This window comes from Thunnus albacares, chromosome 5 (assembly GCF_914725855.1).
Source record: "Thunnus albacares chromosome 5, fThuAlb1.1, whole genome shotgun sequence".
NCBI classification, from domain to species: Eukaryota; Metazoa; Chordata; class Actinopteri; order Scombriformes; family Scombridae; genus Thunnus; species Thunnus albacares.
This window is the reverse complement of record NC_058110.1, coordinates 19,024,945-19,052,536: the sequence shown is the minus strand read 5'-3', so window position 1 is coordinate 19,052,536 and position 27,592 is coordinate 19,024,945. Positions and strand designations below refer to the sequence as shown.

Below are 27,592 nucleotides of genomic sequence, written 5' to 3'. Positions count from 1 at the left end.
GCTGTTGACCAGGTCCTGCACATCTGGACAGTAACAGCAACATGGTTAGTTCACTATGTTGTGTATGACATTCATGAAGATATGACAGTTTTATTGTTATAGGTTGGCTAATAATTTAATATCGTTCATCACAGAGAAAAGCATATTTACCTGCATTTCTTATTTAAAACATTGATAAAATAATATACACTTACTAATAATGTATCACTTAAAAAAGTTCTTAAAAGTTAAACAGAAAAAATTGAATTGACAATACAGTAAAAATCATTGTGGGAAAACATATATGTGTTATAACCAACTTATATCACCTTGCCTCTTCCCATTTAATGTCTTAATTTGAACTACAAATTCCCCAAAAAATGTTCGTCAGTATTGTAAATCTCCTGTGGGAGATATTATGATTTACATGCTGGAATGAATAAGTCAGATTTCATCAAAAACTGTCACGTGAGATTCTTACATTTTGTGAGGGAGAGCAAATCAATTTGATATCTGTTCCTCCCCCAGAAGATGTGATCGTTTACAGTTTACACTTGCTGTTTTCTTCTTTTTCCCCTCCCCTCCCATCTTTCCAACCTCCTAACCTCACAGCCTACCGCCTCTTTTTCTCCAGCTGGGCAGCACAAGGTAGTTAAATTATACGATATTACATGAAATGTCTCACTTGACCAACATTCACTACAGCTTGCGCAGCTCAGAAGGGCTCAAAGACTATTAACTAGAGTTTTATAGTTCTTAAAAGGGCTGTGTATTTCTGAAAGGGACGGTGAAGAGGGCAATAGAAAGTGTGAATATCTGGAATCAAAGCATATTAGGTAAGGACGATCCCCTGCCACCTCTGAAGCTGTTAATGTAAGAGAGCAGTGTGTTTGGGCAATGATATGTGTGTGTGTGTGTGTGTGTGTGTGTGTGTGTGTGTGGGAATCTACTATGCGAGTGTGTATTTGAATTCAATATGTGGAGAAAATCAGTTATTTGAGAACATAACGCTCTAAAAGCAGCTGTTACACGTTGCTGTGAGCATGTGTCTGTGCTTGTGTGTGAGGCTGTTTTTGTGTTTTGACCTCCCAGCAGGCAAATTTGATTGCGCAGACGCTCCATGCCTTTCTGAAAATAAGCTCAACTCGTGGTTTACCATGACTCAGTTTGTCATATGTGCTTGGTTCACATGCTCGCATACCGTTGATGTTTACAGTAACTAGCTCTGTGTCGAGAACAGCGAATTCTAGTTTACCTGATAGATTTTAACATAGTTAAATTGACCCCTAAATTAAAAAAATACACTTTTTGGGAAGGTTTTTGTGACTAATGGTGTTATATTGTTGCTGTGGCTAAAGAAAGATAAAGAAAGTGGAGTGCTCATCTTAGTATTCAACATTTTGACTCATAGGTGTTAGAGTTAGTGTGTATTAAGCTTTACTGGCCAAAATCTATTCTTTGCTATACACACCTGACAGAACATGTACAGTGCAGTCTGAAAGTATTTGGACAGACATAATTGTTTTAGCTTCTACAGCACATTTGATTTGAAATGACATAATGACTGTAAGGTTTAAGTTTGAAATGTGAAGACGTTGTTAAAATGTTAAGAAAAAAGCGTTAAAACTGGTTTAAGGTGTCCACATCCACACTGAGTGAACACTATAGGACTCCACTCCTTTGTATACATGTCCCCAAATTTTAGAGACAATGCAGCAAGACAGTGATCCTTAACCATACAGACAAAATCATTAAAGAAGGTTTTTTCAATGACCAGACAGTTGGATGGTCAAGTCAGTCACCTGACTTCAGACCAGCTGAATCTGTGTTTCAATCACTGAGGACCAGACTGAGGTTAGGGTTAGCCTCTGAAACAAGCAAGAGCTTGTTATTGTTGTCACAACAAACTATTTCTTTCTGTCCCCTGAAATTGAGGAACTTTATAAAAATGAATACAAGTGTATACAAAGGGATGTTATTCATACACTATTTATCTGACGTGGCTGTACATACCCTAAAAAATGTGCTAGAATACAGACAGCACAATGAAAAATGTGTCCCTGTCCTAATACTTCATAAATGCACTATATAACTAGCTCTGTGTCGAGAACAGCGAATTCTAGTTTACCTGATAGATTTTAACATAGTTAAATTGACCCCTAAATTAAAAAAATACACTTTTTGGGAAGGTTTTTGTGACTAATGGTGTTATATTGTTGCTGTGGCTAAAGAAAGATAAAGAAAGTGGAGTGCTCATCTTAGTATTCAACATTTTGACTCATAGGTGTCTCTCTCTGTTTCTCCATTCAGGTCAGTATGAGTGGGGGAGTCAATGTGAAGTCGGCCCCCCGGCCTCCTCCCTCATCAGGAATCCCCCTCCCACGCAGCTTGTTGCCGTCTTCCCCAAAAACAGACACCCGCCGCCGGGCTAGCGAGCTGCCTAGGCCTTTGACTCAGACCCCTAAACACACACCCACACACACTCCCACGCACACACCAACGCACTCTCCTTCACTTTGCCCACGGAGCACCAGCATCCAAGGGCCTTCCTCTCGGGACTCCCTGAGAGACGCTGGCCTGAAAAGTCAGCTCTTCCAGCGAACGGGAGGTCTACCTGCTCCCCAGGCTTCACGTTCCGCCTACAGCAGCCCACTGACCCAGCGCCGGATACCACCAGCACACTCCAAAGACACACTAGACCTGGGTAAACCTGCTCCGACTCAAACCCCAATACACTTTCCACATGACGGCAATCGCAACAGAAGTGCCTTCACCAATAAGAACCAAGCATGGGGAGCCAGCAACCTACGTCCACCACACCAGTTCAGGAGAGGAGACAACTCCAACTCTGCATCCCAGGTGGCGTTTGAAGTCAAGTCAGGAAGAGAAGAAGAGCCTCCAGAAAACCAGCCAGCCCAGTCCGCCATGTTGAACAACGATAACCTCCGCCCCGCTCTCGCTCAAACAAGCTCCAAGCATACCATCAGAGGTCGCAGTGAGTCTACCAGCCAATCGGACGAGGAGATGGGGACTCCTGAGGACAGTAGTCCGGCTTCCTCTCCTGGTCTCCAGCCGCTGCCACCACTCACATTCATCATGCCAGTTATGTGCAAGGAGGCTGTCGATGTGCAGGATCAGAGCCTACAAAAGGAGGAGGCGTTCACAGAACCACTCACACCGAGAGTCAACATGGCTACTGTGGCTCCCTTCAGCTACAGGTAAGCGGTCTGTGCTCACACACACACACACACACAACTTGCTAAGCCCCTTTAATTGACTCCTGTTGTAAAACCATTCTCTTGTCATTATTATATGATCACTTTCTCTTCTCATAGCTCTTTACGATCCCACTCTCTATTAACACACACACTAAAGACAACTCCCTCCCTGGATACTAAAGACCAGCCCCAGAGGCCTGTTTTGGCCATTTCAGTCTAATTCCTTTGTATCTGTGAGCACGCAAACACACACACACACTCACACACGCACACACACACTTGGTGTTTTCTGGAGCAGAGCTGATTGTTAAAGTGTCCTCTTGACAGCCTCTGGGCTCACTCAATATACTGTTGTTCTCTCTTTCACACACATTGGGCCTCATGATAAAACAAGAAAAGAGTGAATCTAATTTTGTAAGTAAAAAAATGCCGTGTTCCTGTGTTTGATGTGTGTTATTGAATTGTGCAGTGTTTTAGTTAAATGAATCAATCCATGAAGAGTGAATCAGTCAAAATAGAATTTTCTGGTGTACAGTACTTACTAAAATAAGAAAACAAGAGAAAAGAACTTCTTCCTTTTACTTGTTTTCCTTTTATAATTATGAAATTATTCACAGCGCTTTGTGTGTTATCAGTGATTTTCTGTTTCATCAATTTGCTTGTATGGAAATCAGTGTGACACGCAGGGGAAAGCTGTCCATTTTCTGTGTCACTGTCCTACACAGTGGCTTGTGTGTTTTGATTGTAATCAACGGTATTGAAGTGATTTGCATGTTCAGTAACAGATGTGTGACGGCTGTGTTAATGATGTGTTGACAGGCTGCAGGTGCAGGAGAGTGATTTTTCTGTGGATGAACTGAGTGACTGCTCATCTGGATCCATAGAGGTCTGCTGTGATGACCTTATACCAGGTGAGACACACACACAGTCAAGCAGTCGAGCAGAGATACATATTCAGATGCACATTTTTTTCCAGAATCACTTTTCCTTTCTCTTTCTCCCTCTCTGAACAAATCTTGTCGTCTAGTTCTGTCTGCCCAGTTAGCATCAAGGCACAGAGAAGCTAAGAGAGGCGCTTTTGTTAGGTATGGATTCCTACGCATTTACTGCGACAGAGTCATAAATGGTGTCAGACAGGACATGCCAGCAGGCGACCTTTCGGTCTTATTGTGGAACCTGAATAGACTCAGTGAAGACTTAAGGGACAACCATTCTGTGTCCAAATATATGTCTGTCACGCTCCCACTCATCAGGCCTCAGGAGTCAAGTCTGAAGTTAGGTGGTGTAATTTTGTGTGTGTGTGTGTGTGTGTGTGTGTGTGTGTGTGTGTGTGTGTGTGTGTGTGTGTTTGTGTGTGTGTGTGTGTGTGTGTGTGTGTGTGTCTGCCTGGGGCTCTGCTGACTACAGTGGTTCCTGGATCAAGAGATGGAAAAGAGAGATGGGCTCAGGATGTTAAGATGAAGGAAGATGACATGGGTGATGTGGGTCAGTAATGGGATGAAATGGGGCAACTCGCTGCCAGGCAATATTATATGCACATTGATTTCAGCTTCATTCAAGAGCTGTCAGGGAGATTGAACCCGTCCTCCCTTCACGCTTCTTCTCTCTCCCTCTCTCTTGCAGTTCCTCCTTTCCAGCTTCATTGACCTAAAAAGCCACATTCCCAACATGACCTCCTCCCCCTCCCACCCACACGCCTTTTGAGTAATGGTTTGCTCTGTACCCACAGCCATAGTCATTCATTGCCGTGGTCAATCTGAGCCAAGGGATGTGGACATGCTTCAGAGATATGACTTTATCAGTGGCTTAGTGAATCATTCCTTTTGATGTGGTGTCAGATGGATTGGAGGAGCTAAACTGCGTAGCTTTGAAATGAGCAGCCCAGAGTTAGTGTGTATTAAGCTTTACTGGCCAAAATCTATTCTTGGTTATACACACCTGACAGAACATGTACAGTGCAGTCTGAAAGTATTTGGACAGACATAATTGTTTTAGCTTCTACAGCACATTTGATTTGAAATGACATAATGACTGTAAGGTTTAAGTTTGAAATGTGAAGACGTTGTTAAAATGTTAAGAAAAAAGCGTTAAAACTGGTTTAAGGTGTCCACATCCACACTGAGTGAACACTATAGGACTCCACTCCTTTGTATACATGTCCCCAAATTTTAGAGACAATGCAGCAAGACAGTGATCCTTAACCATACAGACAAAATCATTAAAGAAGGTTTTTTCAATGACCAGACAGTTGGATGGTCAAGTCAGTCACCTGACTTCAGACCAGCTGAATCTGTGTTTCAATCACTGAGGACCAGACTGAGGTTAGGGTTAGCCTCTGAAACAAGCAAGAGCTTGTTATTGTTGTCACAACAAACTATTTCTTTCTGTCCCCTGAAATTGAGGAACTTTATAAAAATGAATACAAGTGTATACAAAGGGATGTTATTCATACACTATTTATCTGACGTGGCTGTACATACCCTAAAAAATGTGCTAGAATACAGACAGCACAATGAAAAATGTGTCCCTGTCCTAAGACTTCCTAAATGCACTATATATGGACAATATATGATAATCACACCTATTATTAATTATTTGAACATATTTTATGATGTATCACAGTACAGGTTTTCCTTGATGTTCTCTATTCTACTGACCTGGCCTGTCTAAAACTACAGCTACCAGAATAGATCTGTTGGCAAATAAAACCTTCTGAAAGCTTTGTGGAGGTTTCAACCAGCTGGTCGTGGGAAGGGGTATGGGAGCTTATGGTGGACCAACCCCAGTCTTTACAGGCCTCTGGATGTCTTGGGACTATGGTTGTGGCCTTGTAATTGGTCCCTAGCAGGCGTTAGAAACAGATCTAAAAGTGTCTTAGACTCCTCTGAAGCTGCATTTACATGGAGGGTGGGTTGACACCATAATAACTGTAATTTAGGGAGCGGAGGAAGGGAGGGAAACAGGGAGGAAGGCAAAGTTTGGAGGGAAGGAGGAAAGAAAGAGCGAGAAGGGTGAAGGATAAAAAGAGAAGGTCAGTGGGTTGATGGATTTCTTTTTGTGTAAGGAGGTAACAGAGGAAACAGCAAATGTGTGCACAGAGATGAAAAGACAGATTGAATGTTAGTTTAGTATTTCAAAGCTGAAACACACAACACATCATCTGATTCAGTTATGGTTTTCTTTAGTGACTATGGCAAAAGAGTAGATTTCCCTAAGTTGGGTGCTTACATATACATTGATTGAATCAGGGGTAACATAATAAGCTCTTACGTCTTCCATCCGAGACCCTAATGAAGACCTGAACATTTAATGTGACCGTACCACCATGTGGTCTTTCAATTAGACTGCAGACCTCTTGACCTTGTTGCTCTCTGGAGAGGTGTGTTTGAGCATGTGCTCATGTCTGAGCATGTGTGTGTGTGTGTGCTGACGTATGCGTGTGTGACAGTACACAGATGGTGTTTGAAAGATAAATGTGATGTGGATTGTGTGTCATTTTTCATCTCCCAGTGAGGGTATGGCCAGTTATTCCCTACGGACACTCTCAAAGTCTGTCAGCTGTCTCTCTCTCTTTCTCTCTCTCTCTCTCTCTCTCACACACACACACACACACACACACACACACACTGTACAGATACCCACAGACACAGTGGAGGTCATGATTTACATCTGGTCTGTGAATTCTGTTCACAAGGATATGAAACACTAAGCACAGTGTCCCACACTCACCTGCACAAATATGGTGAAATCATCTGACTTTGACATTCGTGTAATTTTAAAAAGTGGCTATTGTACTTTCCAGGTGTTGGGTTGGAAAGTCATTTTGAATTTAATGGGCATTTGTTTGTTTGAAACAGTTAACACAATCTGGGACAGAGATTTTACCTAAGGCATTGTGTGATACTGAATTGTGTAATAGTCCCAGTTCCCTTAATATATTATTTATTATTATGTATTTTTCTCTTGTTGTGTCTTATGTTGTAAAGAGAGGTCTTTTTTTATATTATAAATACATCCCATAAGGAAAATGGATCAATAATACAAACTAATACAATCAAATTAGAAATTACTGAAAACTTTAATATTTATTTTGCTCAGCTTGACAGAAGAATATGAAGATGAACTTAATTTGCTGTAGTCACACCACATCAGTTTCGAATTGTTAGTCACACTGTTTATTCATCAATTTATTGTTTATTTAACAGGGACAATTCCCAATACATTTATTGTACCAGATATAGCTAAAAGCTCATTTTCATCTGTAGTCCCTGGGCAGAAGCCACCAGTGATTAGATTAGATTAGATTAGATTAGATTAGATTAGATTAGATTAGATTCAACTTTATTGCTATTGAACAAATACAAGTACTTAACAACGGAATGCAGTTGGCATCAAACCAGAAGTGCAAATTAGGCATGAAGTGCAAGACACAAAGCCTTGCAGTGCAACTACGCCACCTTCATTCTTTTTTGATGACTTCCCAACATTGTGTACTGTACCTGTACATGCACTTAATAACAATAGCCAATGGAAATAACTGTAAAGCCAACAGTTTTCACTTTTAGTTTTTACATTTACTCTTTAAACTGGTCGAAGGCAAAATCTTTAGTAATGAAATTATGAAATCAGCTTCCAGTTGATAAATTTCATGCTCTCCATTCCTTTAATGCTGTTGAACTGTCTCGTGAATAGCATTTTGATAACCCCGGCTGCATCTACTCTTAGACAGTGTATAATCCTCTTTGGCCAATCTAATCAGAGACACATATGCCGAGTTGGCGTTGGACAGTGATGAGTGGTTTAGTAGCTTTGGGAAGATGATCAGACATAAGCATGGACTAGATTATGTCCTCACTCATCACCAGGAGTGAGGCAGTAATCACTATTTTGGGTTTAATGTCATGCCCTACTCTATATTTGACCCTAACCTTGACCTGTCAAAGAGTTCTGTAGTTCAGCGCAGGGTCAACTGCTAGTCCTTTATGTTTGGGTTAGGTGATGAAAAAGACATCACACAAGTGGGAAAGTGATTTTCGTTCTCATGAATGCTCATAATCCAAAGGAACACATGCATAAGCATGTGTTAAGGAACAGACACACATACAGGAGAGGCTCCTTGCCTATTCTTGTCGCACACTGAGCCATCCAGTCCTGGAATGGCAATGCACTAAGACAGAGCTTCCACCTCCTCCTGTGTCCTCCTCCTCCTCTTCCTTCTCTCTCCCCCCAGGGACATTCCCTTACAATGTAGGAGGCACACAGTAATGGCTGCAGTAGATAGAGCGAGAGATGAAGGAAGAGAGAAAGGAGGGAGAAGGTTGAATTGAGGAATGGGTGAATGAGTGCACACTCAAGATCCTTTTTGACCTCTGGGGTGACTCCCAACCCAGGGAGTCGAGTTATGGAGCCAGTCATGTGTGTAACTTCTCTGTGTCTCTGTGGGACCACACACACCCACACACACAGGAATGGAGTCACAAAGACATCTATATGTCAAATTAATGACCCATGGTAAATAAAGCACACACTTACAAGCCAGAATATATGTTCAGGATGCAGATTCCTGATATTAATTGATTAATTGATATTTGATTTCACACACACACTCAAGAAGAATTGGCACATCGCACATGCTGATGATATCCATCGCTGCCACAATATATGCACACCACGCTGTAACCAGGCAACAAGCCCCTGCAGCACAGCATTGTGGGATACCCCTGGGAAGTGTGCTGAGAATGTCAACACTGAGGCGGCTGCGAGGGAGTGTCTGCAAAGAGCGATACGTTTTTAAAACAAAAACAGAAATTCGTTCTTTTCACATGCTTTGAGATTCTCAGGAAGGCAGTTGTTGTTTTTCAGCGCTCAGCTGTGTGTGATTCATGATGAGTGTGTGACATTTGCCTTGGGAGAGAATGGTGTTTTTGTTGTATTAACATATGTGCCTCCGGAATCGGGAGTTAGTATGACTGATTCACTCACACTGTTGTTATTGATAGTCTTTAAGTGGTTGTATTGCCCGAATCCTTAAGCCAGTGACTCATGGTGTGCATCATCAGCACTGACCACCAAAGAGGTGACACTCTGGAAAAATCCCTTCCTCATTCACACGTACACATTTTTGACTCAGACTAGGAAGCCTTATACTGTATGTATCAGTATGTCCTCTCAGTACTTTGTATGTAAACAGGACATCAATGGGCATGTTATTGTGTTGGTACAGCACCAGTGTATGTGTGTGTGTGTGTGTGTGTGTGTGTGTGTGTGTGTGTGTGTGTGTGTGTGTGTGTGTGTGTGTGTGCGTGTGTGTGTGTGTGTGTGTGTGTGTGTGTGTGTGTGTGTGTGACTGCTAGCCTTCCCCTGGTTGTGTGTCACAGTCTGGTATTCTTCCCTATGTCCTGTGGACCTCATGCTTTAGCGTGTTAGCGGACATAAGCAAACGTAGCAGGAGTGGCGTGGCAGTGAGGCAGGATATCCCCTCTCTGTCTTACAGGCTTCCTCTGCTCCTCTGGCACATATACAGAGATCCTTCCTCATCCCGTCCTCTTCCTCCTCCTCCTCCTCCTCCTCCTCTTCTTATTTTTCTCATTACTTTGTTTTCTGCATCATACTTTCACATTCTCTCTCCTTTTTCCTCACCAGTGGCATCCAGTAGACTTCTTTCATGGTCCATGCTCTCCTCTTCTGACGCGCTGCCTTTTTCTCCAGCTCCTATTCTCAGTTGCACTCACGTCATTTTCTTCTCACTTCTCCACCCCGTTCACGCTTGTCTCATCTTTAGAACAACTTTTTTTCCCCTTTTAGTTACACAGAAAAAGGCAAAAACTAAGAGGAACTAAGAGGGATTGGGTGACAACAGTGAGTGGGTGAAAGTGAAAATGCGTGCCATCTGCTTAGTGGAATGGGAACCGTTCCTCTTAAGAGTTTAAGGCGTTTTGATACAATTAGTCACATTCAAAGCAGCATCACTTCTCTCTTCTCTCGCAGTACTTTTCCTTTCAAAGCTGGAGACCTTGTATAACCTTGTAAACATGCATATAATGCACCACACAGTGTCTGTGTGTGTGTGTTCGCTGGCTACTTCACATGACTGCTCTGTAGAAATATAGTGGCGAATCTGTTCCAAACTGTTTAGAGATGCTAGGGCAAATATACTCATGCAAAGCACAGAGACACCCTGCCTCTCTCAGCCTGGCTGTCTCTCTTTCTCTCTCCTTCTCACCCCTATTTCACTCTGTGTTTTCAATCTATCCATTCATCGCTGTATCTCTGCCTGTCCCTCTTACCCTTACTTAAAAGTGTCTTTATGTGTGTACGGAACTGTTTGCCCGTCATCGTAGCAAATTTCCCAAGGCTCCAGCGAGTGGTCAGCCCACAAACGCGTTGACACCCACACAAACACATGCCTCTGTAACATGCTGAATGTGTGCGTCTGCTACGTGATGAATGTGTAGGCTAATGCTGAGCACTGGCACCCATCACACCCTGAAACTGCCAGCTTCTCTGATGTCAGGCCAGACTGCTCAGGTCAAACACCCTGCGCAGACAGCATGCTGTGTGTGTGTGTGTGTTGAGCGAGAAAGAGAGGTTAAGTAGAAAGACAGCAAGAGAATATATGTTTACATCAGACATATATTAAAGTGATTAGACTGTGGAGCCAGACAGACGAGTACTGGAACAAACAAGTAGCTGTGTGCTGCCATTACACACTTTACCTGTATGTGTGTGTGTGTACGTGCTTTCAAGAGCATTAACGTGTGTCTTTGCCCCTCGTGCATCTGTGCGCCACACAGACTGGCCTTGTACGCGGCCACTCTCGTTTGACTAACCTTAATCCCTCATCAGGGAGGTATAAGAGCTGACGTACAGCACCTATTAGCCTTAAATTACATCCCTTACCCCCTACTAGCCTGCTACCAGCCCCCAGAGCCTCCATAACTGTCACCATTCAGCTCTGGCCTCAGTGTGGCATTACCACTTCAACATTGGCCCTTTATTAAAGTTTACTGGTTCTAATTAATGGCTTTGGCCATTACACAATAAAACAGCCAATGTATGTCTGTGTTTTTGTCTGCTACTGAGCTCCTGTTTTACACACACTCATTCAAGGCCAGATGGATGTTAGGTTGGGGGCAAGTGTGCCATACATGTACCACATATGTGTGTGTGTGTCATTTTTAGGTTCGATTGGCGACAGTTTGAGTACTGTTGAAAAATGAGCTGTTTTTTAAAGTACCACTCAAATATTGAGTGTGGAATGTGAGCAAACAGGACATTGCTTATTTTAGCTCTGGTTTAGTGTCAACCGATTTATGCAAATGTAACAGAAAATGGGCATTAGCTCAACAGCCTGCTTGTTTGAATGCTAGTCCTAACAGCTTGAGACCTGATAACATCGTAGCTGCAGGCATAGCTGCTTGCATACAGGAGAAAGTGAATTGCTCTAATGGTAATACATCCAGAGCATTAACACTCCACCAGTCCAGCTAAGAACTGTTCTCTGTATACAAATTCTACTGCAAACAGTTGTATTGATTGTTAATGAGTAATGGTGGACTTAAAGTTGCTTTTATGCACTGCCATCATTACTATTGCTAACGGAAATAAAGCCAGATGAGAAATGAAGGCATTAAGCTATTTCTCTGTCTCTGTTTATGTCTCTCTCTTAACGGATCTCCACCCAGCCCTATTTGTTAAGTGGAATTACAGGAATAGATTCTGTAGATATTTAAAGCAAAGGACAGGGATAAGTTGATGAGGAAAAGGATGGAGAAGAGTCAGAATTACCCCTGTGTCCTGCGTTGATTGAGATGGAATGTCCAGAGCATTGAGATGACGTAGTTGAACGTGCCAGAGCTAACTGAGTCCCTGGATTGGAGCTTTGGCTTCTCTGGCCTTGTCTCATCAATGTGACACACTCGGAGAGACAGACCCATGCACACACATGCACACATACACATACAAGGGAAGACAGACAAAAATAAAGACACCAACTCATTCACACACCCACACATGTGCTTGTTTTAAACCACCACGGTATCCTAATGGTTGTGCTGAGGGATGGATGAGATTGAATCTATGAATCTATAACCTGCGAACTTAATGGCCTCCATATCTATATTAAGTGGGGGGAATAGGGGAGGGGGGTTTACTGTAGGTCTGGAGGAAGGAAGGAAAGGAAGGGAGGAAATGAGAAAAGAGCAGTGGAGATGAGTGAAGAGCTGATATGATGCAGGTGGTGGGTGTGATGATCATTTGGGGTCTGTTGGCTCCTAATTGAAGCAAAATTAGAGACAGACCTATCTTGTTGTTTATTAGGGACTGGTTAACGCGTGTCCTGTTGATCCTGCAGTCACGGCTGTTCTTCAGATAATTTGAATCAGCTTAATCATGGGTGGGCCTCTCGAGATTACCACACATAAGAGAATCTGAATGCGAATGGATGAATAGAGCAGCTAATGTGATTATGAATGATTAGATGTGCGTGTGTGTGTGTGTGTAGGGGGTCTTTACTCTGGCTGCAATATTTGGCAGCCGGGATTATTCGAGTCACACGCAGCTGAGCTCAATATAAATACACTTTCTTTCTCTCTCTTCTAAAACAAAGGATGGGAGGAGAATAAAGGTGGAGAAGAACAAAAGGATTATCTGACAAAAAGTGGAAGAGGAGAGCAAAAAGAAAGAGTGATTTAGAGGATGTGAGAGAGAAAAAAGAGCCGTTATTGCAACACAGGAACAGGGAAGAGCTGAGTTTATACAAGATGCTGGTAATTTATCGCGAAGCCCTTATGTTCACACTCACTGGTGCGCAGCATAACACAGCATCTGCGGTGTGTGTTGGAGGGAGAGGGAAAGAAAGCGTGAGAGAGAGAGAGAGAGGGAGGATAGGCAGATGAATCAGCCAGTGGAAGGAGAGAGAGTGAGAGACAACAAGAAAGAAGGAGGGAAAGATAGAGGAGGAAGAAGGAGAGGGGAGGGTGAATGAGCCAGCGGGGGTAGAGTGAGCAAACCAGCGAGTGAGGGAGGAGAGAAAGGGGAGGGGGATGTTGCTGCTGCTGCTGCTGCGACTGTTTCTCCTGTCAGTCGGCTGCCGCTTGCTTGGCAAGCAGGAGGGAATACAGAGCGAGAGAGAAGCAGAGGTGGAGACAGAGAAAGAGGCTGATCAGCGCTGTGTTTTCTGTTAGCGGCGCTATTGTCATTTGTGAGGCGCAGACACGCTCTGAGGAAGTGGATTTGGGGAGCTGGACACAGATCTGCAGATCCATGGATTACCAGCAGTGAGTAAAGGGGACTGCTACTGCCACTCTACTAACCCACTCGTCATTTTCAGCAGAGGGGTGAACCCACAATCTCACACAGTGGGGAGTCCGGCTCAGTCTGGACCCACTAGAGGGAGAGAGGGACAGCAAACCAGACAGTCTCTGCGTTTTTACACCTTCCTTTCTCCCCTTTCTCCCTCCATTTCTTTCTGTCTGCTTGTGTGTATTTCTGATTGTGCCACTGATGCTGTTGCTTGGCTCTCTGCAGGAGGGATGCTGGAGGCTAATGTGGCTAACATTAGCATGACGGCTAAGCCCAGAGAGCCGGACCTCAGGTCTCCTGCTGTCTCCAGCCAGGATACTTCAGCCCAGGCCATGGCCTCCAGGAAGCCCCCGGCCAAGCCCTCCGCTCTGCCCCAGGGACCTCCACGTCCCTCCGGGTCAGAGCTTAAGGTCTACCGGCCAACCTCCGGATCTATCCCGATTCCAATCCCCAATCCGTCCAAGCTCCGCAAGCAGCGATCACTTAGCAACTTGTGTGTGCTCACTGATGCCGAGAAGAAGCTGCACCTGTACCAATCTCCCAAGTGGAATGATGATACAAGCAAGCCTGGCACTGGCGCCAACAAAGCAGGCCAGACTAAGACAGCTCAGGCTGGGGGTGGGAGACCACCGCTCTCCCGGACCCTTTCAAAGTCAGAACAGTCTCTTTTTCAGGGGAAGCCCAAACCTTTCTGCTCCCCAGCTGTGACACTGACCAAGCCAAGTCGAATCCCTGCCCCTGGTAAACCACGGGGACCTTATGCAGAGGTCAAGCCCATCAGCAAGACCTCTGAGGCGGGCCAGAGTGTAGACACAGACCCTGCTGACCACCCAACTAAGGCTAACTCCAATGGAGCTGGGAGCACTGGGACTAATGGCAAGAAACCAGGAGAGAAGGGGAGATCTGCAGCTCTGTCACCAGAGGAAAAGAAAGAGAGGAAGGGGATAGAGGGAGAGGATGATAAGGCCTTTCTAAAGGTGGATCCGGAGTTAGTGGTGACTGTTCTGGGGGACCTGGAGCAGCTGCTCTTCAGCCAAATGCTGGGTGAGTCCACTACAGTATTTCAATCCCTGATTTGCATGAGAACACGCTGTACAGGGTCAAGCATGAGACCGACATCATTTAGGCCACAATTATGTCAACAACTTATTGGTTCAGTGGACATTGAATAACATAAACAAACCCTGTGACTGTGCCATACTATGTGAACATCACTCCTCTCCTCTCCTCTCCTCTCCTCTCCTCTCCTCTCCTCTCCTGTCCTCTCCTCTCCTCTCCTCTCTCCTCACCTCCCCTCTCCTCTCCTCTCTCCACACCCAAACCGTTCCCTCCAGCTCTTGCTCTAGCTCAAGCATCAACAGTGAATTTTAAATGAGTGCGTAATGTCAGTGTGTTTTTCTAAGTGCTTTTCACTATACCATGGTAGGAGCCCTTTCTCTATAGGTGAAAATCCCTCTGTTTACAACACCGTAGCAGTGTGCTGTGCTGTTTACATGTGTTAAATTGATTTATGTTGTATGGATATTTGTGCTAGCACTGTGCTCTTCTACGAAGCAGCTGAAGTAAGCATTTCTCGAGGTTTGACATTGTTTTGTTGTTGATTCATTAGCTCACACTGGAGTGTTTTGTCCTAGTCTCATCTGGCCTACTGCCACAGTGAGCTAGATTTACTATATTACCCGATCAAATACCTCCTTCTTCTTTTCTCATTATGTCTCTATCTCTTGGGTTTTCTTTCTCTGACTCACATCCAACATTGTTGGAATTGGAGCTTATTTTAAAATTGAAAGCAGTCTGCACACGTATGTATCTATGTGTGTGGTATTCAAGAGTCCAAACTGCATGTTTCATGTCATTTCTACAGTCTCAGCAGCTCCTGGCTCACAACAAAATCATCCATTCGTTAATAAAGGCCGTGTGAGTAGGGCTAGTGGGGAGCGTGTTGTCAGTCGGTAAATAAAACGGCTGCATATTGAGTCAGGCTCCGGTCACAGTGGGCCACATATTTAGCCTCGCACCACTCCCTCACCGCCCTTACCCCTTCCCTCCCTCCCCCCCTCTAGTTCCATTGATCTCGAGGCCACTGACAGATGGTCACTATCCACCCCCCCCCCCAATACACACACACACACCTCCTCCCCCTGTTACCGGGGGCAACGTGTGGGAGGGGAGAAGGGAATCTGAGGGGGTTGTGGCATGGGCAGGTAGTTAGTGTGCTACCACACACACACACACACTCACACACACACACATGTAAACACACGTAAATGTGCACACATGCATTCACACAGTCATTCACGTCTGAGGTGAATGTACCGGGACACATTGTGTATCCAAAGCTGTAGCTAATAGGAGTGTATTGTGAGAATGATGACTGAGTCTGTGACTAATAGGTCGGATCAGAGTCTGAATTTGCACCTTTCGACCATTATTCATTCATACACACTCTCTGTGTTTCTGTTTTCCTCTTTCTGTTGCTCATTTTCTTTCAATCCCTCCCTCTCAGCAGGAGCAGATAGCATCAGAGAGCGAGGGAGATGCCAGTGTAGCAGGTCATTATATCTGGAAATCATTTTCTGTCCATCATCAACCCTCTCCCTGTCTTCTTCCTCTCTCCTCATTTCCTCTTTCTTTCTTCACCGGACCTCAGCTTTCCTGCTGCACCAGAGCCCCAAATCACAGCTTGTGTGACCTTGCCCCTGCAGTCCTGTGCGCGTGTGTGTGTGTGTATGAACTGTACATGGAGTGTAAGTGTGTGTTTGTGTGGTGTGTATCTGTGTTTGACCTTGTTCCCTGTTCTAGTCCTTGTTGTGATGTTGCTGGCCACACCTACCAGGTGGGAGGACAGGAGATAAGGATGGAGAAATAGACAGAAGGAAAGAAGGAGGAACAGAGTAAGAACTGAGATTCATTGGGGGGAAACAGAGGGAGATAAATGATAAAGAGACAGAGAAAGACTAAAAGAAAGAGATACTGGAGTAAAATTGTAGTAATAGACAATTACCCAAATTTATATCTGGTATCCCTAGTGACCGAATGTAGCTTTGGGTCATTATAGTCTGCCACAACCTGCCAGAGGTTTGTCATAAGAACCACAGCAGGTGTGTGAGTAGTTGTGTTTTGTACACTCTTGTGTTTGTGTGTGTGTGTGTGTGTGTGTGTGTGTGTGTGCATGTTAGGGAGAGGTTAATTGTAACTTGCCCTGTAGCTTGCGGCTGTGGGCTCATCCTTTATCATATCTGCTTCTCCATTTCCGATGGGACGCGCAGCTAATTGGTTTCTGCTCTGTGTGCTCTGTCATAGGAAGATAGATTATGGATGTTCAATGGATCATTCCCAGTGATCCACTCCTCCCCTTCCCATATACAGTCTCACCGTCTCCTCATCTGACTCCTACATACATGAAAGTGAGGTGCCCCTGCGCTGTACGGTATTATATCATGATAAATCGACCTTAACTCGGTCATAGGCTGTTACCCTTGTTATGGAAGCTACATGTTAGCTATTAGCTCTGTATGCTATAGGGAGTAAAATATGTGCTTGTGTGTTGTATGTGTCACATTGCGTGACAGCTAGCAGCATGCACTGTGACACTGTCCTTTTGAGATTAGCCTACAGTGGTAGGCAAAGATAATGGAGGATGCCACTGAGGTCTAATCAAGATGTATAACCCAAGACCCTCCTACACATACTCAGTGAAGAAAATAAAAAAAACAATCCAGGATATTTCAAGGGTAGGCCTATATGTTTATCTCAAGAAGTGATTTAGGATTAATGTCAGTATTATCTGTTTTTCTTTAATCGGATATACATGTATAACCACTGAGTAATGAAGAGCTTTTTGTTAATTGGATTTAGAGAATTACTTGACTTATGGCTGTAAAGGCAGCAGCTCTGGACTTGGAGCAGTAATTCTCCCCAAATGCAGCATGTATTAAAAAATACCTTGTTAACCGTATTAGCATCCAGGTTAGACTCCAGTAGAAGCAAAGATTAATGAACTCCCTTTGTAAATTCTGCCAATAAAATGAGTGACCTGAATGGCACCTTGTAAAGAATATACTGCGTAGGCTGCCAGGGTAATGTAAAGCACTGAACCTCAGATGTGTCCCACTAATGACACCTCCCGGTCCCATCCAGCACCCATAATGAGGTGTGTGTGAGAGGGTAAGCTCCCTAAAGCAGTGGCCTTTCCCAGCATGGGGCAGGCACGGTTTAGAGAGGATCCAGTCTAAGACACCAGCAAGCATTCGGATTAGTCCTTGCATAAAGATAATGAGAAGATTCAGCCCCCATTCCACTAATCACAGATCTATCACCCTGGAAAAGGCCAACCATCAAGACTAAAATGAATTACAGATTAAAGCCCAAAGGACATCTGTTTGGATGGAGATTTGGGGAATTTTACTTTATGAAGGATCGGATGGAGAATATACTGTAGATTAAGGTTAAAAGATTGGAGTTGTTGGATGGAGAAAATGGGGTGACTGTGCCACTCGCACGTGATCGCGAGCGCACGCATTCACTGACCATGAAGGCTCAGCAGAACAGAACGAAACACAACGGAGTGACACATGAATGCTCATAAAGGAAGCCGCGCTTGTTATTTTAGCGTGATATTGTGCGTGTGGGCATGTTCGCGCGATTGACGGTTACTCCTGCCTCCTCGTCAGCTGTCTGTGGAACAATAAACCCTAGAGAGAAATCAACAAAGCTTAAAAAACAGACACACAAACAGGCACATACAAGCCCTGTTCAAGAGAACTTAACAGCACTGCAGGAAATAACAACATAGTGCTGTAGCCTCAACTGTCCAAAGCTCACACATGCTCACACGCTCACATTTGGTGTGTGCCACATTCAGTCCAGTGATATCCTCTCCTGTCTGTTACCTGTATCCAAACTTTTGGCTGTGACAGGGTATTTTTCATGCATACACTTAGTCGTCGTCCCCCCCCATTGTGATCACAGTGCTGAGTCTCTAATGTGATGCGGGTGCGGTCAGAGCGGCTACGCTGACTGAAAGATTCAGGGCAGTCGTCCTCTCATCTAGGAGGTGGTGACAACCCAAATAAACACAAACGCCCAAGGAAAGTGAGAAACGAAGCATCCCTCTTATTCTCTCTCTCTTTCCCTCTCCTCCCCTCTTTCAACTCTGATGCGAGCTGACGGGTAGCAGTGGTCTGTCACCAGTCAGACAGCAGAAGGGATATTTATGGTACGAGTGTTTCAGGAGGAGGACAGAGGACATCTTTTTATTGTGACAGGGATTTTGTCACCAGGAGAATTCATAGACAGGCAGGACGTTCATACATCTTGATGCACGTATGATTATGCAATTTTTTCCCCCGGTGGTTGTGTGTGTCTGCTATGTGCATGCGTGTGCATGCGTGTGTGTTTACAATGCTTTGTGGTCACTCTCTAAGGACTTAATGCAGGAGCCATTGCATTAGTGCTGTCTGCTTCCTGCCATTCTCCTCCTAAATCATATTAGTACTCTCTGTGTTTTTGTCCCATCAGCTCTTACACAACACACACGCGCACACACACAAATCACTAAAAAACAAGTAAGTCTATATTTGATTTATTAGGATTTACAGGTATTATGCTGTTATGCTTATATTATGTATAATATACTCAGTCTTTCTCTGCAGACATCAGTGTAACAGTGACAGGGCTCTACTTTTTCATGTTTGTATTGAATATTGAAAGATTTAAATGCTTATTGATGTCACTGGAGCACTCACACACTTACAACAACTTGCCTACATTGAGTGTCATGGGAAAATTACCTCAAAGCACTATCAACTATGCAAGTGCTCAACTTAAATATCATAATGAAATACAGACCTGGAAATAAAAAAATACATCCTCTTTAAACTACAGTATATAATATTACATTTAGGGGTCTGTAAGTGATTTATTTACGGTACATCTTGTTAGTAATCTTACCAGACATGAATAAATATCTGGTATATGCTCCGTTTACTGATAAAATAAAATGTAGCCTCTGAACTGATTTTGTTAAAATATGATATATTACACTTAATACTTGTGTATGTGAGAGATAAAAACAGAGAGAGAGTTATGTAGGCCGCCTTGTGATGAGGAATACTTTCTGTTCTATTTGTGCTTTTTCTCTGATGAAAGGCTTTAGATAAAAGTGCCAGTTGTTACTGATGTAGCTATCTGGATGTTGTGGCTGCTGCAGGGAAAAAGGTGTCTCTGTCACACACAAACACACACACACACGCATATACATATCTGACCGAATGTTATGACGGTATAATGGTTAGCTTACCCTGGTGACACGGCTAATGCAGTGTCAGTAGTGCGGGCTGCAGCTAAGCCAACAACAAGGAGCAAACAAAGATGTTACTTGGGAACAGCTATTCATAACATCTCCTTTGATCCTATTTGTTGTTGAACTATAAATATACTGCAGGTCTGATCAAGTCATTGGCACAGGCCATCATCTGGGCACAATCCAGCTACAGTGTGACTACAAGCAGTGCAACAAAATGGATAAGTAGAGTCAAGGAAAAGCTAGCAGTGGGCTCATAAAACCTTTATTTCTGGTTTTATCAGCCCATTATTGCTTTTTGACAGTGGTAGATTGTTAGTTTCACGAATAATATGACATATATGAATATCACAATATAAAATTACATAAGCTGTGATAGAAGATGAAGATGATACAGAATTATTCCTACTATTAGAGACAGACAGCCAAATCATGTTGAAAAGACGTGCATTTTAAACTTATACGACTGTGTAATTCTGCCCGTGTGCTTCATTGGTAATTTGGAACATTTTAGTGGAGACACTTAGCCGCTTAGCTACTTGCTGTCATCAGTTCTGCAGTCTCACCCGTCACCTTATTAACAGGCGCTGCACACAGAACGCGGCCTGTCTGTCTGAAATGTGAGAGCGGAGCTGCAGCTGGGTTTAAGCACATCGTAAACTACAGTTCCACAGGAAACAACTCTCTAGAACAAAAATATACCCATAACATTGCCACACATTATGGTCTGCCTTGGCTCGTTGTTGGGTTTATTTAGTATGTGTGTGGCTGTGTGCTTGCTTGAATGTGTGTGTGTGTTTGTGACTCATTCTGGATTTAGATTGGTTTTGATATAAATTCAAGTTGAAAGTTTTCAGGCGTACACAGGAAGCACACGACGTACAGATGAAAGTGCTAGATATTTGACATTTCACGATGCCAAACACACATCCGTCAAACTGGTTAATTGTATTTTTCCTCCAGGTGGTAATTTTTTGACAGCCTCATCTGCATGCCATGTGTGTGTTAATGTGTGGTGTGTGTGCGCTTTAGATTGTGCCTCTCTTCATCTCTCTCTCAAAGCACCTCACACGTTTAATCTCATCCAGTGCAGCTCGGCACAGAGGAATCACACACACACACACACACACACACACACCTCTTTGTGTTTTAAAGCGTCATCAGGAAGGCTAGAGGTGAGATGTTCTCTCAGTGTTACCTTGGTGAGGTCTTGACCTTCTTTTCTGAGAAAGTAAACTTCTCTAAAGTCACTTAAAGCTCCCCCATCTTCCCCTCTAAGCGGATAGCGCTGTGACTTCTAAGCAGATAGGGCTGCGGTTAAGGAGATATGGGGAGTGTGTTTATGTGTGTATGTTTGGGTCAACGTTCAGAGCCAGGTTTGGGCTGAGAGGATAAGAGAGAGAAGTTTAAAGGTTTTAACTCTGCACTAAATGCTGCACAAGGGATCCTGGATCTTCGTATGTTTTTTTTATCTGGCTGTCCACTTGAATGTGAGTATGTTTCTGGGTAAAGTTCAGTTGGCATGTTGGGTTTTAGGCCATGCTAGAGTTTGGCCCACCACTTTGGTCCAGATTGAAATATCTCAACAGCTATTCAGTGGATTGCTGTGAACTTCATGGTTCCCTCATGATGTATCCAAATGACTTTGGTGATCTTCTGACTTTTCCTCTACCACGAGGTTTACATTTGTGGTTTTGAACTGAAATATCTCAACAACTATTTAACATTTATGTTCCCCTCAGGAGGAAATGTAATAATTTTGGTGATCGCCTGACTTTTCTATCTACCCATGCGTAAAACGAAACGTGTAACACATTACACTAAAATGTTGAACACAGTAAATGATATCTTGTAAACATCAGCATGTTAGCGGTGTCACAGAAAGAGAAAAAAAAGGAATTAATTTGCATGATTTAGTCATTCATGCTCTCAAATTGGTGATTAATGATCTACATAAAATGCAGAGCTTTCACATACTAACAGTAATGCAGTACAAAGTGAACAGTAGTGCTTTGAGATAAATGCTACCATACTTGCGGTCACAATGTTCTGTCACAGCCTCACAGAGCTGCTAGCCTTGTTCTCTCCTTGCTCATCCTTTGTCTACTCTTGCATAAGAGTTTCCAATTTTAAATGGCTTTCAACACAGTCAGCTGCCCCTTACCACCACCGACTGACTCCCAACATGTGCGTTGACACTAATCATTCAGTCATGGGAGGATTTTTGCATCATCTATAGCATTTGAACCAAAAACTGCCGAAAGCGGGTGTACACAGATGTAATATTGTGCTCTGATATGTTTGTAAAAGCATTCATATCACATCTCAAATATGATCTTCAAGGGCTCTAATATCCTGTTGCGACATCCCGGTGAAGCGGATGAACCTTTAGCGCACGTGTGTTTGTGTTTATATGTGGATGCACATTTGGGCGCATTCGCGTGTGTTTGTCTGCCCTGTCCAGATGTGCAGGAATGGCTGTATGTTGTAATGCTTCCTGTTTTGCAAACCGTCTGAGGTCAGCGGAGGGCTGAGTGGAGATCGAGGGCAGGGAAAGAGAAAGAGAGAAGACGGGGAATGAGAGCATTAAGCTGGATGATCACGTCAAACGAAATGAGAAATAATGAACCGTCTTGGTAGCTCCACAGTCTCACATGCATATTGTGACAGGTGTACAGCATATCTAGGTTATCAAATGATCTATCTTTGTCTTTTCTTTCTGTTCATTCACTGAAAATTTTCTTGAAAACAGTATGAGGTGAAACTGCAACAATAACAATAATCACAGAGGTTTGACAAGCATCCTGTTTGTGTGATTCTTGTATGTCACTTGTCAGGAATGCAGTGATTATTGTCTTTGCAGCAGACAAACAGCGTTTTAGAAGCTGATGACTATTTTAAAGACTTGCACACTTTGCTGGAGGTACAAACACTTTATGGTGTAGTACCAGTGATGCTCAGACACACCCATCTATCATGCGATAAGGGTACTGTAGCCCGAGGAGGGTTATAGTGACAATAACATATGTGCGCACACGTGGACAGGACAGGGACAAATGAAGTCCGGAGGGAAGGAAGGAAAGAATAGAAACGGGAGCCATTACTCAAACATTCATTCATATTCCGCAAAACTGATGCTCTCGCTAGTTAAGACACACACTCTGTGTGGGCAGATGTATAAGCACAGATTTATTAATTTATAGTCACTACACAGAACCAAACTGTCAAGAAAGAATGCAACATACAAACACATCTGCACATACTTAAAAATGTCAGACTATTCCTGCAAGGACAGAGCCATTAGTGTATCTTTGGGGAGTTTCTTTCTGTCTAATGGAGAGGAGAGTCAAGCCAAGAGAGTAAACCAAGTGGACAGCAGTTTCTCTCATATTTTTTCACATCTCACTCTGTCTTCTAGCCATCAGACGTCCACATCATGCAGCTTACTCTCACCACTTCCTCTACTTTTAAAGAATAAGACTGGCTTTTCAATGGCAAATCTCATTAAAAGAGCCAAACCAGAAATGCACTTATCCTGCTAACAAGTGTAGAGAGAGTGTAGACTGATATAGCATATTCCTCTGTGACATACGCCTCCTCTGTTGTTTCTAAAACTAAATCAGCTAAAAGCATCAATGGGCCACACTGTTGCTCTGCGTGACATTTTTCTTCATTACAATGAACATGGACACTGTAGTGTATTTGAAGTCATTCCCTCATATACAGTCATTGTGCTGGAAATACTCACTGATTCTTTGGGTAATGATTGCTAAAAATGATAGCGCCACTGTTTTTTTGGAAATTTCTTTTTAGAAAATAATAACACTAGATATATATATATATATATATGTAAGTGATGCTTTTTTAAGGGTTTAAGTCCTCAGTAGCAGAAAATGGCTTAGAGTAGGGAAATTGAAAAGCATTCAGAGTCAGAAAAACATATTGATGGTTTTTGTTAGAATAATGGCAGCCTCATTCTTAACAAAAATATATACTGTGTTTGTTAAGAAAATGTCATGGCCTTCACATTAGAGCATTCTGAGTTGTGTTTAAAGCAATATTAGATTTCTGTCACACGTCTGATCATCAGTCTGTGTAAATATCTGCCTACACTTTTCTGTCTTTAGGGTTCAAAAACAAACTCATTGACACTGCTGCTAAGGCAGAAGCCAGCGATTCTTCTTTATGGGCTTGTGACCTGACCACACACAGCACACACACACACATACACAGTAACAGAGAAGAAGGCAGTGCTTCTCTTTGTAGCCATTGTAAATTTATGCTGTCTTGCCAATTGTACTCTTGTTCTCAATATAACTGCCAAAATAAAATAAAAAAAAATCCAGGCCTGCTTGCGTCCGTTATAACCTTAACCTTAAATTTCTTTGGCCTCTTCAAGTCTATTTTTCTGTTTGTTGTGTCTGTTTTGGCTGAGAGCAGACTCGCATTAGGATGCAGAGGTTGTCCTGTGAATGCAGTACATGGGCACACTTACAACAACACTCTCCCTCTAACTTGCTGACTCTCATTTCAAGAGTCTGAGTGGGCCATTATGAAAGGCCCCTCAGCTGGTTTCACAGCCTCTTCAGAGTGCGAGTGTGTGTACACGAGTGTATCGAGGAGAGGCAGGTGGAGCGTACCGTCCCAACATGTACACACCACATACACATGCACACAAGCACTTGTGTACACACACACACACACACACACTCAGCTTAGACCAGATCAGTGTAATTCATGTGCACCCCTGGGGAGCTGCTGGGGCTGACAGGGATATTTGCATCCCTAATTCCCCCCCGCCCTCCCACCACCACCACCACCATCATACCCCCTCCCCATGCCAGCTGGGACCACCAGAGCCAGGGCAGAGGCGGGACAGGAAGTCCTTTGCAGACATGCACTCACACACACACAGGCACATGCACGTTCACGCAGACCGTATCTAATCAATTTGACGCCGATGTTAAACAAAGCTCCCGTTTAGGGTAATTAAAATCGCCCAATTAAAGCCTGCATGTGTGTGTCTGAGTGTGTGTCAGACTTTGTCTGTGTTTGCATGTTTTAGTGTTTCTTTGTTCCTGCTGAACCTTTGTTGAAGCTGATTACCAAAATTGACATTTTTAAACCTGAAATGTGTCTCTTTACAGCTTGAATTTCCACATTTTTCCTTCACTACCTTTCAAATGAGCACCTTCAGCTGAACAAAGTAGCTCTATTTTTGTAGAAGTGTTTTTTTTGTTTTGTTTTGTTTTTTTGCAGTGTGTGAATGTGTATGTCTGTGTGTGAGCAGCAGAAGGTTGGATCACAATTACTTCATCATCTCTCCACTGAGCTGCCTGTCCCCAGGGCTGCCTAATCAATTGTCTATGTGGCCATTCTCTTTTGGAGAAATCAATCCAGCTTCATAAATCGGGTCTGGTGTAAGTGTTCCTCAGTGTGTGCATGCGAGTAGACCCACTGTGTGTGCGTGCGCACGGTATTGCACAGTCTGCAGCTGTTGTTTAGATTGACACATGATTTGCCCTCCTCGCTCAATACAATGGTGTGTCGTCCCCCCCCTTCACCTCCTCACTAGCCAGCTGGACTCATTCATAGAAGGGATGGCTGTGTGTTTACAGTGTCATGTGATTTTGTAGATTTCTCCTACTTGTTATAGTTAAGATTGTTTTGTTTTATTGAAAAGTACTGGAAGGGAATTTATTTTGAGTATTAAACAAAATAAATAATACAAAAACTTGGCTGAAAATCAGACTATTATACAAAGATTCTTTACTTTCTACTAGGTGTTGACACCACAACAACGAGATGCTGTTTACTTATAGTAAATCTCTTGCTGTGTTCATTAGGGAGTCAGCTGGCCAGTTCTAATGACCTACTGAACTGGGTGAACACACTGGCCCACATCTTACCATTATAACTCTTTTAACACCATCCCCCCAATCACACATAAATACACATCAGAGAGTAGAGAGAAGGGAGGGCAGGGGTCAAGGTTATGCAATGCAGTTTAGGTGTCCTGATTAGCTTACTGTCGATGTGAGTCTATATGTGATAGATTATATGTGTGTGTAGATTTTTTTCTTGGTTCTCAGTGTGAGATCGGAGTCATAGCTTGCAGCCCAGACAGTTTTATGATAATAGCAGCAAAATTCAGAGCAGCATTTCATAACAGTAGCTCAGGTTGAAACACATTTTGATATTAGGACATTCCTGAGCATGATTTCTAAGCGGTTGAGCCATTTTTGGTGTTGCGGTAGCTCAAGTGTTTTGAAGCGATTTAGACAATCTTGTTGTCTTTCATTGCATCCAATCTTCCAATCCCTTGGGGGATTGTCTCAAGACACAAATAAACACACACACACACACACACACAACAGCAGTCTGGCTGAATAGCCCAGCATGAATCTATGTGGCCCAATCTGAGCAGATTACGCCATATTAGGAAGGGGTGAAATAAATGCCAATGTGTCTCCTGGTGGGTTTAAGTGAGAAAGGCTTTTGGTTTACCACAGGACAAAGGGGCACAGTGCAATGAGTGGGCACCAGGGCATTGTGAGGTATGATCCAGTCATCCATGTAGACAGACAAGCTGATGTGACTGTGCATTGACTAAGTGCTACTGGAGACTTGTATTGTTTTAAAAGTCTCCTCTGTTGTTTTGTCTGTCTGACTGGCTGGGAGCATCATATTTAATTTATTTCTCTCCACTGTCATCTGGCGAAACAACCGCTCTCACTGCCACTATTATCTCTGGCATGTATTTTCCTTGTGAGTCTCTCTAGTTTCATCATTTTAGCCTGTCCCCCCGTTTTAGATTTATGTCTCAGGCTTGTTTTGATGATTAGGTTTAATCCCAGATTTTGGCCAGTGGCAGGGATTGAACATTATATGATTGCCATGACATTATATGATTGTCAGTCTGTATGGTCATCTTTCAGCATGGACAATAGAGAAACCTCCGTGATCATATATATCCTTTCATATTTGGCCATATTTCTTTCTTTCTTTATTATATGTATATATGTAAATGTTTGAACAGGTAGTCAGTGTTTTTTGTAACCCACTAATTATGTAACATGGCATTTCATCTTTAAAAATATCCATATGTGTGTGCCCACTCCTGTAGACCCGGAGTCCCAGAGGAAGAGGACTGTGCAAAATGTTCTGGACCTTCGACAGAACCTGGAGGAAACCATGACCAGCCTGAGAGGGGTGCAGCTGAGCCACAGGTCAGTCACACACACACACACACACACACACACACACACACACACACACACACGCACACACACACACACACACGGCTGAATAGAATTGCACAAAAGAATTGGAAAGAAATTATAAAACAAACAAGCCAGGAATTGTTTGTAAAAAAAAAAGGAACAGCGGTTGAGATGGGCAGATTCTTATTGACATTGCTAACAGTGTGCTGGGGTGTGGCGGTTAACTGCCTGTGGGTTCTCAGATCAATATCAGTATTCCTGATAGACCAGTAGCCGTTACTCTGTCATTTTCTGCCTGCTCTGCTCTCCCTTTGCGTTGGTTAATACGGAACTGAGGCAGGATTAGTTCAAAGCTGACTTCAAAGCCGACCCTGCCAATGAATGCATACTCACGACTCATATTCGTACACATACACAAGACATGCAATAATGCTCTGATTAAGTGGATGTGAGCGTTATGTGTCTCCTCTCTCTTCCTCTGCTTCCTGTCTGTCATTGACTGGTTTTGGTTGCATTCAGTGCGTCTTCAGGTTTTGTCCTTGAGAGCTTCCCCTCCGTCTGCCTGT

The 27,592-nt window shown here is 43.3% G+C and overlaps 1 protein-coding gene across 6 annotated transcripts in view; it reads left to right on the top strand.

Moving 5' to 3' along the window:
• Nucleotides 1-27,592, top strand: part of LOC122982366 (neuron navigator 1-like) — a 109,291-nt gene that overhangs the window by 25,283 nt on the left and 56,416 nt on the right. For 5 of the 6 annotated variants that reach the window (XM_044351604.1, XM_044351607.1, XM_044351606.1 and 2 more), the window contains 4 exons: nt 2,290-3,197; nt 4,017-4,108; nt 13,725-14,543; nt 26,930-27,032. In XM_044351604.1, coding sequence (XP_044207539.1) covers nt 2,296-3,197; nt 4,017-4,108; nt 13,725-14,543; nt 26,930-27,032 — 1,916 coding nt within the window. In that variant the 5' untranslated portion in view covers nt 2,290-2,295. Of the gene's footprint in view, nt 1-2,289; nt 3,198-4,016; nt 4,109-13,289; nt 13,475-13,724; nt 14,544-26,929; nt 27,033-27,592 lie in introns of those variants that run through there. The other variant, XM_044351609.1, reaches the window with a different exon arrangement.